The following is a 16,170-nucleotide window of genomic DNA, read 5'->3' as shown; positions in this document are numbered from 1 at the left end:
TCCCAGGGCACGCTAAATACCTGATGCCTGTAGGGTCCTCCTGATCCTCTGCACATGGCTGTCCGCCATGTTCCTGCATGTCTGCCCCTGATTCCTTTTGTTTGAAAACATTGCTGGTTTCTGGGATGTTCATCGTTCCCCTCCCTTTTGGAGACATCAGAATCCTGCAGAGACTCTCCAGTTCGTATTTTCCCCATTTGTGAGCGGTTGTCCCTCTGTTTGAAGATTGGTGTGAGCTTTTCAGCTCCCGCTGCCATCCGTGTATGTGTATCTGTCTATGTGTATGTTTTGTCTGTGTAAAAGTGTATATATGTATGGTTATAAAAGAGCCTGTCTCTGTCAGGGTAGCTGTCGTAGCTCCAAAACCGTTATACAATCCTACAGAATTTGGTTAAAATCAGTGCAGTTTTTTTTATAGGGTTAGTCTGCCACCTTGATTCAAAATGGCGACCAATTATATCCAAACATAGAAAAAACATGCTCCTTGATATCAGGAACCATCATGCAGAACGTGGTCACGATATCTTCAGAGGTGTCCAAATGCATAGCGAACGGACAAACAACTTTCCAAAATATATAGTAGATTTGCCTAAATTCATTGTACTAGTTTCTTCGCGGGAAAATAAATTGTGTTGATTCAGAATCACAGTTTTCCAACAAGTCTGTAATGCAGTGTAGTAAATGCAGTAATGCAGTGTAGTAAATGTATCTGTTCAGGGTCGGCACCACGGGCAAGCACCGGGGCGAACCGTCTCAGGCCTTTCTCTGCCTGGCCCGCTAAACTTAACAGGTAAGGTCTCTCTCCACCTGCTCAACAACTCACCTGCTGGGGCTCAGGTGCAAACTTATGTTCAGGGTTACAGGGAATGCTGGAGGAGGGTCTGTCTGGGTTTATATGACTAATCTCCCCAGGGATCTGTGTTGATTTGTAATTAACCTGTCAGTTGTACGTGGATTATCCGCGGAGTGCCAGACACATCAAGATTACAGTAAATGGATAAATGGAACAGCAGGCGTCTGCCTTCGGGGGGGGACCCAGTAAGAGGCCGTGTCCAACGAGTTCTTAGGCATTTCTACATCCAAATGCCATTGTGACTGCAGCGTTTGTCTGTACAATGCTTAGGCTCCTGAACACGTGGAATAAGGCACGAACGTGAAGTCATTCTATTGTCTTGCTTTATAGTAGGTTAAATGTAGGTGGTTTGACACAATTTTTATACAAATCAAACAAGTACACCTACATTTAATATTTGTCTCCATTGTAGCCAAACGCTTTGGGTTATTTATATAATTCTCGCCTAATCTCTTTTGTGTTGTGCATGCAGAGACTTCCTTCTGTTGTGTTTTGCCTGGCAAGTGATTACAGTATATTTTGTTTAAAGAGATCAAGGGGGTAAAAAAAAAAAAAAATGAGTTACCAGATTTGAATTAGCAAGGCCCTGAGAAAATAGAAACTGACCAATTTTTACAAAGGAAACAAATGAGTGACATTTTTTTATTTTAAGGGGATTTGAATCTTTCTAAGGAAGTCAATTACATTGATAAATTGTATACAAAAAAATAAAAAAAATTTTTAAAAAATTTGCCATTATAAATGAGCACTGGGGAGTTTTTATTTACTGAGTGCCAAAAACAAGACAATGTTAAAAGCCTGGGACCTACACGAGACATTCTCTTCATTATTTGGAACAGATTAAGCAAGCCGTTTGAAGTCATTCAATAAATACTTCTGGCTTCAAGGCTGTGGGAAGTGTTGCAATTAGCCCTTGGTATATTGACTACATAACGATTGGATAAATGCTGCAGTTCCCTTCTTGTCAAGTCAACAATGTTGGACTACTTGGATTCCAGCTTCATCCACTTACACCTGTCTACGATCCGGGGCACGTTTTGTTATCGGGATCGCAGACTCTTCAGGGCAGGGGCAGTAACACTCTGCTGTGTTCAGCGCAGAATGGGATGCAAGCGCTATACAGTATAACAATGAGTGCACATAGAGGAGGGGTAGGTGGTTTCAAAAACGTGACACAATATGGGTTCATCTAGGAAGAACTCCAAGGCTGATCCCCCCTAAAAGGTATCACAATCTGAAACGAAAAATCTATATAAGAACGAATAATTATTACTCAATTAGATATGACTGGGCCCTAAAGTTGCTTATAACCAAGGGGCCTGATGCCGTTTTCATTTCCTTAAAGTAAATTGGTTACTTTGAGTGGCTGAATCCATCTAGGAAAGCTGATTGCACAAATGTGTTTATTTGTATTTATTTTACCTGCTGGACAGACCCCACTTTAAAGCGATGTATTTGTAGCCTCTTTATTGACAGCAGGGAGATGCTAAAGAATAATCTCCAGCACCTCTGACTTCCTGGCATGAGAATAGCTGAATCAGCCAGTATTATCCTTTCAGCTCCTATGTGGCCAGAAAGGCTAGTAGCTCATGGCAGAGAATACACGGCACTGCTCTCCAGCAGCTAAATAAGGGTAGTGAGGATTCCTTCCAGGATCAGAAGGTTGTCACAAGGGCTCGACTCACAGGAATGGAAATTATCCAGCGCTTTGATGTTATGCCATGTATAAGTACAGCTGGGCGATCACAAGGCAGCATCTTAGCTTGTCCATATTTGTATACACTGCAGACTTGTTAACATTAGTACCGCAACCCTTTCAGTGCCAGAGGGTCTTCCACCACTGTATGTTGTAAGCCTTTGTGATACTGAACAGGTTAGAGCAGTAGATGTTCTTGTGATGTTGCTTGAAAGTGAGGGTTGTAACATAAATGCCTCCCTGGTAGAGATGGGCGATTTTTTTTTGTGCGAACTTGGATCCGCAGCGGATCAGTCGGTTCCGTTGGTCCGCGAATTTCAGCGGATCAATCTCAAAAAGGGCGATTCACGGTTTGCGGATTTTTTCATTATTATTGCCAATACACTCTGCGGATTCCGCAACCCGTGGATGGATTTGTAGAATTCAATCCGCGGATTCTGCACCCCATTCTTAAGAATCCACGGATTGGATTCAACAAATCCATCCACGCAGTGGCGCAGCTAGACATGCGCGGGGCCCCAGGCAAAATTTTTTTGAGGGCCCTGTTAATATTAATACTGACTGCAATTTTTTTCTCCCTCCTCCCCATCCTCTCCCTGATTCTCTCTCTCATCATCCCTCCTCATCTCTCCCCATCCCTCCTCATCATTATCTCTCCTCCTCCGCCTCCTCCTCATCATCTCTCCCCCTTCCCATCATAATTATCATCTCTCCTCCTCCTCATCCTCTCCCCCTCATCATCTTCTCCCCTTCATCTCTCCCACTCCTCCTCCTCTCTCCTCCTCCTCTCTCCCCCTCCTCTTCATTCTCTCATCCTCCTCTTCCTCCTCCTCTTCCTCCTCCTCCTCATCTCTCCCCCTCCTCCTCATCTTCTCTCCCCCTCCTCATCTCTCCCCATCATCATCATCATCATCATCATCATCATCACCACCACCACCACCACCATCATCATCATCATCATCAGATCTCCCCCAGTCCCCATCATCATCATCATCATCATCAGATCTCCCCCAGTCCCCATCATCATCATCATCAAATCTCCCCCAGTCCCCTCCTCCACCTCCACATCATCTTATCTCCCCCAGTCCCCTCATCATCATCATACTAATCAGATCTCCCGCAGTGCCCTTCATCATCATCATCATCATCATTATATCTACCCAGTGCCCATCATCATTATTATATCTCCCCAGTTCCCCTCCTCCTCCCCCCCTCATCATTATATCTCCCCCAGTGCCCCTCATCATCATCATCAATCATATCTCCTCCAGTCCCCTGGGCCCTCATCATCATCAATCATAAAATCTTCTCCTCCCCCCAGATCAACCCCCCCCACCAACAGGAGGTATTACGGAATTAGCCGGTAGTTGTAGCAGAATCACTTGAGTCAGAGAGCAGACACCAGACGTTCCGGGTCACAATGCCAGAGCGTGCGCCTCCCCTGCCGTCCTCCTCTGACTCAGGTGTTTAATCACTACCGGCTAATTCCTTAATACCTCCTGGGGCCCACCACCGCAGCATACCTTCTCCCCTCGCCTGCTCTACGGTGGGGGGGAGGAGCGGGAGAGCGGGCCCCCCAACAGCCCAGGCAAATAGCTATAGCTACGCTCCTGCATCCACGGGTTGTAGCCAATGGCGGATTTTGATTAAACCGCGTGGGTTGAAACCGCCCAAATCCATTTGTGGATTTTACACCGCAAAACGGATTTTGGGGGTAACATCAGTGAAAATCCAGGAAATGGATTTAGGTGGATTCGCCCATCTCTACACCCTGCTCCCTTCCTACTTTTGGGAGAGGCTGTTTTACTCTTACCATCCCTCCTCCCCCCCGGAGTATAACCAGAGTGATAATATAACTAACTTAGATTACCAACTCTTAGGGACAGGAACTAATTTTCCTATAGTTTTGTCTAACGTGCTTATTCCCATTATGTGTATTGTAAAGCGCTATGTATCTGGATGGTGCTATATAAATAAAGATATACATACATACAACGAACAGCTACATCATTATGCACAGTGCCAGTCCTCGCTGTCTCATCACATTCTGACGGTATTATCCTTCTGGTCAAACCGGGGCTTTCTCTATATATTCCAGTGATTTTCCATTGGATTGGGGGTCTATTTTTATGAGGAAGTAGTATCTTACTGGTGATATCACTGCCTTCCAGGGGGGGGGGGGGGGTAACCTGGTTCAAATCCCACTGTCCACATTCCTTGTTGCTTTGAGTAAGTCACTTTATCTCCCTGCCTCAGGCACAGAAATGCAATTTTTTATTTTATTATATAGAATTTGTATTACTTTTCCAGAACACTAAACATAATACATTTGACCAAGACAACAAAAATACCAGTTTACAATAGTGACAATATTTATTTACATATAAGGGTGCACTAAACCAGTAAATAATATATTCAACTTAGATAAACCTTAGACAAAACCAAAATGAAATGATAATTTGAGACTTGAGTCATATCTGTAATGCATCAGAGGGTTGTAGTTAACTCTGTACCTTTTCCCCTTTACCCGCAGTCCCCTAACTTTCTTCTTTGTTATGGATCCTAATCTTATCGAAGGATAACAGGTAGTAGATGTTATATTCCTTTCCAGCCTCGTCAGCTTCTGGGCCTCTCACATAGGAAATTCGATTTTATGGACACAATTATATATACAGCGCTCTGTACACTGTCAACACTACACTAGGAAAAGATCTATAATTTAAATAAAAAAATATAGAGAATGGGATTGCATCCTACTATGCCTGTCATGGAGGTAGAGGGATGGTCTTGGGATCATTGCTAAGAGTCCAACAACAATATATCCTGTACTTGGAAAACCTTTCATGCTTTGTGCTGCGAATTGATGCTAGTGTCATTGACCTAGGATGGAAAATAAAAGCTAACGCAGGTAAAACAAAAGGGAGAAGGGTGTGTGAAGGAAGAGAAGGGTAAAGCGAAGCTTCCTTACTCCCACCCCTAAAGATGTTCCATTGTTCAGCGAAGTATCACACAGTATCCCTCATGAATATGAGTGGGCAACCGGTATTTGGGGAATGTAAGATGTATACCAGCAACTTATTAATTAATATCAATATAAGAGACAGGTATCATTAACTACATGAATTCACTGATGAGGTTAAATGAACATTAAAAAAAATATAATGGATCTATGGTACTGAGAAAAACAAGCCTTGGTAGGGAGGGAATATCCTGTCCACGGTCTTGTAAATAACCAAAGCCTTCCAGAATGAGCTGTGAAAACAATGTGCGCAGGACTCCCTGGGGCACAGAACAATGCTCCTTGTCCCCAAACCAGCATGGGGTGGGAGTCTGGCCAGTCCTTAGGAATGTATGGTGTGGAGTGGGATTCAAACCCCTGCAGTTCCAAAGAGCGACCGCTAGGCGGGGGGCTAGAGCATGAACATTCCTATGGTAAGAAGCAAAGTCCAAGGTCTTTATTCATGAGGCTTATTTACCTGCCTGGCGCAGCCAGAACCAGCTGAGCTTGGGAGGAGGTGACCAGCAGAATGGCCGTGGCTTCTAAGATCAGAGACAGGAGTAAGAGCAAATACAGGCACCTGAAATCCGAGGAGGATCAGAAGTCCCTGAGGCCAAAGGAGGTTAGGGGGGACCGTGCACCGAAGCAGAAGGTCAGCAGCTGTCCGGAGGGTCCTTTCCGGGGCAAGCAGAGGTGCAGCAAGAAGGTCCATGTGTCCCCCCTGCCAGACAGGTACGAACCGCTGCAGGAGGAGGTGGAGGACACCGAGAGCAAAGAAGTCAAGAAGTCCAGGAGGAAGCAGAAGGTGAAGAAGTATGCTAGGGTGAGTCAGGGTGATGGGCTGGAAAACCAGGGCATTGCTGCTGGTATAAGACACGGTGCTTAATGTGACCAAGGGTTCCAAATTACCCAGTGTAACCCCATCAACTCCACTCCATTTCAGACTGTGTATGGCATTGTATGATGGTTTAAGACATATACATATTCATGAGATGTGCCTCACAGTAATAGAACCATTGGAGAGGTGAGTAGCCATTCATAGTAAGCGCAACGGCGACAATGCGACAGAGCGTCGCCAAATTTTGAAGCTGGCAATAATAAGTTTCACTTATCTCAGTAATTACTTTCATCCATTAGTAGAGGTGACTTAAAATGTAACTGTATTGTGCCTGATTTGAAGAAGAAAAAAAAAATGAGAATTGAGGAGAAGTTCTTTATATCGTGTTTTATACAAGATTTCTGTAATAAAAAGGTGGGTAGTATATTGAAACAAATGGCAGCCCCGCACTCAAAAAGACTTCAGTGAGAAATCCGTCAAAATAGTATATTTTACTCATAAAGGGGAATAAAAGTGAAATACTGTGCATTGTAAGCATACAGATCACAGAGCAATGAAACATAGTGTGAACAGGAAGGACAAACCAATAGGGGAAAATAAGGAAAAATAACACAATAATATTCACAATATATATATATATATATTTATGTAATTTCCCAGAATCCCTAGCTCCAGTGGGAGCACTGTATACTGGGTGAAAGGCAGGGTTGCAGACCTGTCTAAGGCCGAGCGTATAGTGCCCGCGATGGGACGGGTGATGTCACCCGTCGCCACTACCGAAAGTTATATCTCACTTTGTGGTGGCGGCGCGGGCTTTCTGGCATTTGATTGGTTCAGGGGCTGTGACATGAGGCGACAGCCCTTGAAAAATCAAATATTGCCAGCGTCAAAATTTGGCAACGCTCCGTTGCATTGTCGCCGTTGCGCTTACTATAAGCGCATGCGGCGGCGGCAGCAATGTATTTGTTTTTGGGCGATGTCGCGTCGCCGTCGCGGGTACTGTACGCACGGCCTTAGACATGAGAATGTGCTCACAAGTGATATTCTTTATTTATATATTTTATATATAGCGATCCTACATACGGTGCACTCCACTGATTAGTACATATTAAATTTGAGATAAATGAATAGAAGATAAAACTTAACCTTTATTACATCAGAGTAGTGAATAATAATGTAGCATAAAATAAAGTGGGTATTAAAGCTTGGCACGCTAGCAGTAAAAATACAAGAAAGTGCTGGTATGAAACAAAAATAAAATAACACATTCACTGCCAGGGGAAGGTCTGGCTAATTTGCTGCTATTAAAGCAACAAAACATGTGAAATCTTATGTTTTAAATAAATAAATAAATCAGCTCTGTACTATTAGATATAGGGACTGTTTTTTATTTTTTTATTTATTCAACTCTTAATGCCATTTGTAATGAGTTTTAAAGCATCTTTTGATATCTATAGCAGATTTTAGCCACCTCCCAAGCAGTGCAAGATCTTTGCAACACTTTCCTGTTTGGGATATTTTGTTGCAAATGTTCCCAGCAGTTTGAGCTGCAAACTGTAACAATAGATAATGTGACCTTAGTAATATAAGGATACTTTGTAGCTGCTGAGTTACACTGACTGAAGCAGCCATTATGTTAGGCCACGTCCATAGTGGAATGCGCTAGCTTCCGCATTCCTTTGTGACATGGCGTCGCGCTTGAAATACAAACCAGTTTGTATTGCGAAGCGCACAGTGCATGTGTGCTGACTATGCGCATATGCATTGGCATCATAGTGCTCGCGCTGCATCCTGCACTATGAACGCGGCCTTAGGCGCACAATCAGGATTGTGACAGATTGAAATCCGGAGCACCAAACCATTGCCAGCTTAGGGAAGAATGTAGAATTATACATTGTCACATGCTTTACAGATACAAATAATACATAAAAAAAGCTGGAAAGTAGTATTGCTGCTTTTAATGGTCAGCAGAACAATGCTTATAGCTGCTTAGAATGCCAGAAGAGAATTGGAAGCACTTGTCAATGCTGAAATAATTTCAGACTGCAAGTACCTAGCAGAAAATTACTTAAGGACACATGTGTGCTAGCTATAAAGCACAGCAGCATTCAATGCTATGGTGATTGCTACAGTACTTGTGATTCACTGAGTAGGTAACACTAGTTAATCAAAAATTAAAGTAAACAGGAGAAGCATGTTTGTGTGTTACTTTGTCAGTTAATACTGTGGAGTAACACTATGGGGCCTCATGCACTAAAGGTTCATAAAAAAAATCACCGGGCCATTGAAATCGCCATTTTTATGAGCGTTGCTATCACGGTATTCAGAAAGCCTTCATTACCTGTCATAGCAAAATTCACAAAACGGGCGATTAGCCGGTGATCTGATGAACGACCCTCTGAAAAGGCCTTACCCAGCAAGTTGTGTCTGCTGCAGAGAGAGCTGCTCTGAGAGAGCCGTCTCTTCCTGTGCAAATGTCGCCCGAAATTTATGTGTATACATTTTAATTTTGTTAATAGTTTAGATGAGCAGGAGGTCTCCTGAGCTGAATCACATTGGTTTCAGCCTGAGGGACCCCCTACTTCCCGAGATACAGGCCCCGTTATGGGGTGCCGGTGTCTCCTATGCATTTTATTCCCACGGTCACGTGACACGGACATTTAAATGCATAGGAGATACTGCCCCCCCATAACGGGGCCTGTATCTCGGGAAGTAGGGGGTCCCTGAGGCTATCCGCTATGGTAATGAAGTTTACTGTAAATGCATTTTTATTGCACAGGATTCATGCCGGGGTCTCTGGTGCTACTGTAATATTAATGGATATCAGCTTCAGAGATTCCCGGCATCAATCCTATGCAGGAAAAATGCATTTTTTTTCTAAGTCCCATCTCACCGCTTCTCTGCAGGTTTCCAACACCTTCACACCAACTTTTTCTGGCGTGAGAATTTTGTGATAAAATCACCATTCTAAGCGGTGATAGGCGTTCATAGCCAAATCACTGCTACTAGAATTGCGCGCGTTTATGAACATGCCGAAAAGCGTCGATAAGTGGCTGCCTCAGTGATTTTTTTTATGAGCAATTTTTTTTGAGCGGTTCAGTCATTTATCACCCACTTATCACCGCTTACTGAATAGCAGTAAGCATTTTGGGCGATAAGTGCTTGATAAGTGGCTTATGAACGCTTACTACATAGGCCCCTATGACTCCAAAGTTTTTTTTAGTATCTTATTTTCTTTTCAATTTTTTATGCCAGTTGTAAATTATAGGCCTCCCTGCCTCTCACCTGCCCCCCCCCCCCTACAATGTATCCTAAACGCTGCTGCCAGAATAACTTTATTCTCACCTAAATCTGTCTGAGCGTCTCTCCTGCTGAAATTCCTCTCCTGGCTTTCAATTAAATTCTGTATTACTTACAATATTCTCCTTCTCACTTTTAAAGCTTTACACTCTTCTGCTCCTCCTTAGATCTCAGCGTTGATTTCTCGCTATACACCATCCCGACTCTTGCGTTCTGCTCAAGGATGTGTTCTCTCTACCCCTTTGTATCTAAAGCCCTCTCCTGCCTTAAACCTTTATCACCGACTGCCCCCCACCTCTGGAATACCCTTCCCCTCAATATCCGACTAGCACCCTCTCTATCCACCTTTAAGGCCTATCTTAAAACATATCTCCACAGGGAAGCGCTCCTTGCAGAGGTAAAGCTGGGAGAATGTCTATTGATTTATGGCAGCTAGTGCTGCAGCAGTACCCCTGGCTCACTTAGCACAGGATCATTACAGGGGTGGGAGACAGAATGCCTAATATATAAACTAACCCCTAATGTATAGTAGTATATAAATATTGCTATCAAAAGTTACAACAAGGATAAATTAATAAAAACATTTAGGCGATGGAAGAAATACTCTATAAGATACACAGAGATAATATTAGTGTTTGGTATATTAAATAGATAAATAATAAAAGGATATATTGAACTTCATGTTAAAAAGGCATTACAATCAAAGTCAACATTAAGTCCTTTAGGTTGTGTTGTACCTAGCTTATGTATCCAGAATGATTCCCTTTGGGACAATTGTTGAAGTCTGTTTCCACCTCTCCAGTGAGGCTGCACTTGTTCAATGCCTAAATATGTTAGACCAGTGGGAATAGAGTTGTGTTGTTTTTTGAAGTGAATGAGAACACTGTGGTTTTCTACACTTCGAGATATATTCCTAATATGTTCTAGGATTCGTGTTCTTAAAGGGCGAATAGTCCGCCCTACATATTGAAGCCCACATGGGCATATAAGAATATAAACAACGTACGTGCTTCTACAACGAATAAAAAAATTGGTTTTAAAATTGTTGCCAGTGACATTAGAAGAGAGAGAGTCAGTTTTCATATGGCCCTTTTTGCAAGCTTTGCACGTATTGCATTTACAAAACCTTTAGGTTTGCCTGCGAGCCATGACCCCTTACTCTTTTCTATGTTTATCCTCTTTATGGCACTTGGTGCGATGCGGTTCTACAAATTCTTGGCTCGTGTGAACACCACCTGGGGCATTTCTGGAAGACAGTCCGCATCACTTAATCTCTTTTTTAAACATGCCAATGTTTTTTTTATGATTTGTTGTACAGTATTTTAGAAAATTCCCGATTAAAACGTGTAATGACCGGAATAAAATTATCTTTCATTTCCTTTTTAGTATTTATCGTTAAAAGATGTTCTCTGTTAATTTCATCCACTTTTTTTGGCTTTATTTATGATTGTTCTGTCGTACTTCTTTTCAATAAATCTCTTCTCTAGAGACTCAGCCTGTTTATTGAATATCTCTTTTTCTGAATGGTTGCGTCTTATCCTTCTGAGTTGGCCCATAGGGATGTTATTGAGCCATGTTTTATGATGGCAGCTATTATTAGAAATGTAGCCCTGATGTAAATTTTCTCTTTCTGGCCCCCCTCCGCGAGTGCCGTGCGGTAGCGGGTGCCGCCGGAGGCTTTGACGGACCCGCCGGCACTTCGCGAGGGTGGGGGCCAGAGCAGGGAGCAGATCGGAGCTGCGGTTGCCGGGGACGCGATCGGGCCGTCGCTAGGGCCGCGATCGCGTTACCACCGGCTCGGCGGCTTGAGGAGAGTGCGCCGCCATTGCGCGTAGGTTCGCGCATGCGCAGGAGGCGGCCAGTGCGCGATAGGACTCCAGGGCTAGGGAGAGATCGCGCGAGAGTAGGGAAGAGGACAGTAAGGTTGCGGCGGCCATTAGGGGTTCGCGCATGCGCAGGGCAAGCGCGCACGCGGCCCCAATGCTTAGACAGCCCCCTGGGAACTACAATTCCCAGGAGGCTTAGGGAGACAGGCATCAGGTGCCTGAGTGTGGCCAATAGGGCTGGAGGAAGCTCAGCCCGGGAATATAGATACATTTCCCGGGCTTTGCAACAGTCAGTCAGGGCAGAGCAGAGGAAGGAGTAGGAAGGGTGCAGGGAGCGCGTGGCTCCTGCATCAGGTAAGGGTCCTCCCTAGATTCCCAGGCAGGCCCCAATTCCCGGGTAAAGGGCAGGGGGTAACTGAAGAGGGACGCCTTAACTAGGGAGGTGACCCTTGAGTGTGGAAGGTGCTGGTTTGGCAGTGTCGCAGCGGAGAGAGCTGTGGGCACTGTCAAAGAGGCACAGTGTGCTAGCAGTGTGTTTGCTGCGGGATCCAGGGGCTGTGTGTGATTGCAGCTGTCTGTGAGTAGTGTCGCTGTATGTGCTGGGCACAGTGCGTGCAGTGTGTGTGAAATGTGGATCCCTGCAGGCTGACAGCGTGAGCGGTGTGTCAGCTGCAGGTGCTTTGGGAGTAGCTAGTTAATAGCTAGTAGCAGTTACAGTTAGGACTGGGTAGCTGGGGGAAGAGGGGCAGGTTATGTCCACAGGCCCTAGGAGTTTTCCCCAAGCCATCCCAGGTTGCGGTTCATCAGGGACAGGCCCTAGGTTAGGGTTGCTGTCACTCTAGCAGTAGTTAGTGATAGGGATAGCGGCGGTTGCTGTTCCCATGCGGTTGGTGTTGCCGTGATCCGGTTGCAGTTCCCGTGAAGCGGTGGGACCCTCGTTGGGGTCCACCGGCAGAGTACCTGGAAAGGATCAGACGGACGTCTGACCCTTTTAGAAGAGAGTTGCGGTCCCGAGCATCGGAGTGCTCGGAAGGTATCTTCAATATTATAAAGTGCACCAACTGGGCCCTAGCTTAATATAGTGACTGCGCAGTCACCCACGACCTTTCGCCGGATTGCGGGACATTGGGTGTGGGGTGATCACAGGACACTGGGTGGGGAATACCAGACATTGGGCTGAGGTGATGCGGATAGAGCATCCGGTTATGTTATGATGTTATGTACTGTGTTATGTGTTATTAAGTAAAGTGTTAGCTATTGTTTTATATCTACGTGTGTTATGGTATTTCTTACTCAGGGCTATCTTTCCTAACGGGGGATCCTGGGTAAGTGGAGGCGCTGCACCAGGTAATGGTAAGGGTTTCCCCAGGCTCCCAGCTAGCGGAGGCTCAGATCTCCTGGAGCCGCAGGTGTGTTTCAGTACCCGTAACCCTTTAGGAGCAGGTGTGTTGCAGGGAAAGGGACCGGTTAGACCACGAGGGGCCAATGTGAGATTGGGTGGGTCGGCCGGTTCACAAAAAGGGTTACAGAAATAAAATTATTACAGTCGACCGGTTTTAATTGGGGGATTTCTCCATAACATTGCAATGATACACCCTTTCCTCTATCCCTCTACTGCTAAAACTCTAATGCGGGCCCTCATTCTCTCCCGTTTCGATTATTGTAACCTTCTACTGTCCGGCCTTCCTGCCTCTCACCTGTCTCCTCTACAATCTATCCTAAACCCTGCTGCTAGAATCACTATACTCTTTCCTAGATCTGTCTTAGCATCTCTCTTGCTGAAATCCCTCTCCAGGCTTCCTATCAAATCCCGTATTACTTATAAAATTCCCCTCCTCACTTTTAAGGCTTTGCACTCTTCTGCCCCTCCTTACATCTCAGCCTTCATTTCTCGCTATACACCTCTTGCGTTCTGCTGAAGGATATCTTCTTTCTACCCTTTTGTATCTAAAGTACAACCTCTGATGCTGTTTTTGCGGTTGGTTAGCTGCTCCTTGTTAAGAGTCCTGGACAAGTGTATTTTGTCCCATGTCCACCATCGTTGGGCTGCATCAGGTCTGACTCCTGCACTCGCTCCAATGAGCGACTTTTTAGTTACTACATATACATCTTGCTCTCTAGGACCTCACTGCCTGTGTTATGCCGCCTGCCCCTCTGTTTCCCATGTAACGCACCCTATTTTTAACATAGGTTTCCTTCACATATCTCCACGCAATTCTCTCTTTTTTCCCTTTTCTTTATCTACTCTCCTGTCTGTCCTCTTCCCTCTCTCCCAGCTGAACTCTCTTGTCAGTCTCTACCTGCCACACAATAACTGTCTCTATTCTAAGGCTGAGGACCCGCTGCGGTCGGCGACGCGTGCGTCCGCGTGCACGTGCGCCACCAGCCCCTTACCTGCAATCTGACGCGTCAGCCGCCAGTGCTACCAGAAGGTGGTGTTCTGAAGCGTTGACGCGTCACGTGGTGCGCGAGTGAGCCAATGAGGTAAGGAGGGGAGTAGGGAAGGAGCTACGGAAGGGAGGCGGGTGGAGGGGGGGAAGTGTGTGTGTGTGTTGTGTGTGTGGGGACGGACGGACCGAGGGGACGGACAGACCGTCGGGGCGGACGTACGGACCCTCCGATCAAACCACGCCCCCCTCCGCTCCCTACAGACCGCAGGTAGCGGTCAATTGCCTCTCAGCGTGCCGCCTGCATGCAGTGCGGGTGCGCTGACAAGCAGCAGGGCCTTAGCCTAAGTGGGAATCACGCAGCAGCGAGCAGCTCGTCGCTTGTATCCCTCAGTATTGCCTCTTGCCTACTCTTGGGTTGAAATGGCCACTCAACGCCAACTCCTTCCGGTGCAAGTGGCTGGTGGTTTGGAGACTATAAGGATGTTACCGACAGAGCCTGCATATGCTGCCGAGCTGTGTGAGGAGAGGAGCGGACTGGTAACAGTTTTTAATTTTACATTCTCAGCGCCTCCATGCATCTCTGAAAGGTGAGTTGGCAACTTGCCAACAATTCCGGACATTACTGAATGGATAATGCCCGGAATTCTAACCAATCAAAGAGCAGGGATTTCAATAATGCCCGGAATTTTAGAGCTTAAGCCTATAATATGTAATGTACTGGTTGAGATGCTCTTTTTCTGGACTCTATGTGGGTTGTAACGCCTTGTATTGGATCAGCATAACATTGATATATTGACATTGCCAAAATAATAGGGTTATGAAAGTTCATGTACAGGCATACCCCGCTTTAAGTACACTCACTTTAAGTACACTCGCGAGTAAGTACATATCGCCTAATAGGCAAACGGCAGCTCACGCATGCGCCTGTCAGCACGTCCTGAACAGCAATACTGGCTCCCTACCTGTACCGAAGCTCTGCGCAGGCGGGGAGACTATAGAGCCTGTTACACATGTGTTATTTACATCAGTTATGCATGTATATAACGACTGCAGTACAGAACATGCATCGATAAGTGGGAAAAAGGGAGTGCTTCACTTTAAGTACATTTTCACTTTACGTACATGCTCCGGTCCCATTGCGTACGTTAATGCGGGGTATGCCTGTATAGCTATTGTGTATTATTCTGTTTTCATTGCAAAACAGCAGTGAGATTAAAACGTTTTTTTTTATTATAAAGAGCAACCTATATTATTGTACATACATTGTGATTTTTATATTCTTTGTTTGGTGTTTTATCATGAATTACAGTAAGTAGAAATAGCCGTGTTAGTCCAGTTATGATAATGCAGAGTAATACTGATTTACAGAGATTCCACGAGCTTAACACAGATGTAAAAAAGAAAAGAAAAACAAGATAATCATCTAAGCCCGCGTCGATGGTGAGCGAGTGCGCGACGGTGTGGCCGTGATGTCATGGAGCTGGTCCGCCCTCATTGGGCGAACCGCTCAAGTGACCTGACCGTCGCGTGACAGAAACAAATGTATTCTGGGAAATGGCACACTCTGCATCGCGCGCTCTATGGCCTGCCTCATAGAGGCTTGCATTTTGATTGCGTCGTGCACACAGTCACGCTCGCCACGGACTAGGCCGAAGGCAGCTGATGCAGAGAAGGAATAAACAGACAGGGCAATACATGGCTGAAAGGGACAGTGTGCAGGAGGGTGGGGATGCAGGGGGGGAGAGGGGGTAAGGGACAGTGAGACATAGGACTATCCATCCATCAGCAGTGTGCAGGGGGGTGGGGATGCAGGGGGGGAGAGGGGGTAAGGGACATTGAGACATAGGACCATCCATCCATCAGCAGTGTGCAGGGGGGTGGGGATGCAGGGGGGGAGAGGGGGTAAGGGACAGTGAGACATAGGACCATCCATCCATCAGCAGTGTGCAGGGGGGTGGGGATGCAGGGGGGAGAGGGGGTAAGGGACAGTGAGACACATGACCATCCATCAGCAGTGAGTAGGGTGCAGTGTAGTTGGGCCCTTACTAGTCTCCCCCCCTCCACTGCACCTCACCCCCGTCTGTAGTCAGGCACTGACCTCAATTCTTTAGTAAAGGGATCTCAATCTTCAGGCCTGCTGTCAGGGTAAGGGAAGCCCATTCCTCCTACTCTATGTGCGTCCCGGGGGTGCTTGGGAGCTCGCTTGTTTTAGCCATATTCGCGCCGCCTCTGCCTCTTCCCATTACGGACCACCGGTGGCCATCTTGCG

The 16,170-nt window shown here is 45.8% G+C and overlaps 1 protein-coding gene across 2 annotated transcripts in view; it reads left to right on the top strand.

Moving 5' to 3' along the window:
* Nucleotides 1–5,972: 5,972 nt before the first annotated feature.
* C4H1orf115 (chromosome 4 C1orf115 homolog) overlaps nt 5,973–16,170 on the top strand; it is a 36,303-nt gene continuing 26,105 nt past the window's right edge. The window contains exons 1-2 of one of the 2 annotated variants that reach the window (XM_075595569.1): nt 5,973–6,370; nt 9,853–10,936. In XM_075595569.1, coding sequence (XP_075451684.1) covers nt 6,077–6,370; nt 9,853–10,014 — 456 coding nt within the window. In that variant the 5' untranslated portion in view covers nt 5,973–6,076 and the 3' untranslated portion in view covers nt 10,015–10,936. Of the gene's footprint in view, nt 6,371–9,852; nt 10,937–16,170 lie in introns of those variants that run through there. The other variant, XM_075595570.1, reaches the window with a different exon arrangement.

Source organism: Ascaphus truei, chromosome 4 (genome assembly GCF_040206685.1).
Source record: "Ascaphus truei isolate aAscTru1 chromosome 4, aAscTru1.hap1, whole genome shotgun sequence".
NCBI lineage: Eukaryota > Metazoa > Chordata > Amphibia > Anura > Ascaphidae > Ascaphus > Ascaphus truei.
This window is presented reverse-complemented; position numbering and strand designations above follow the sequence as displayed.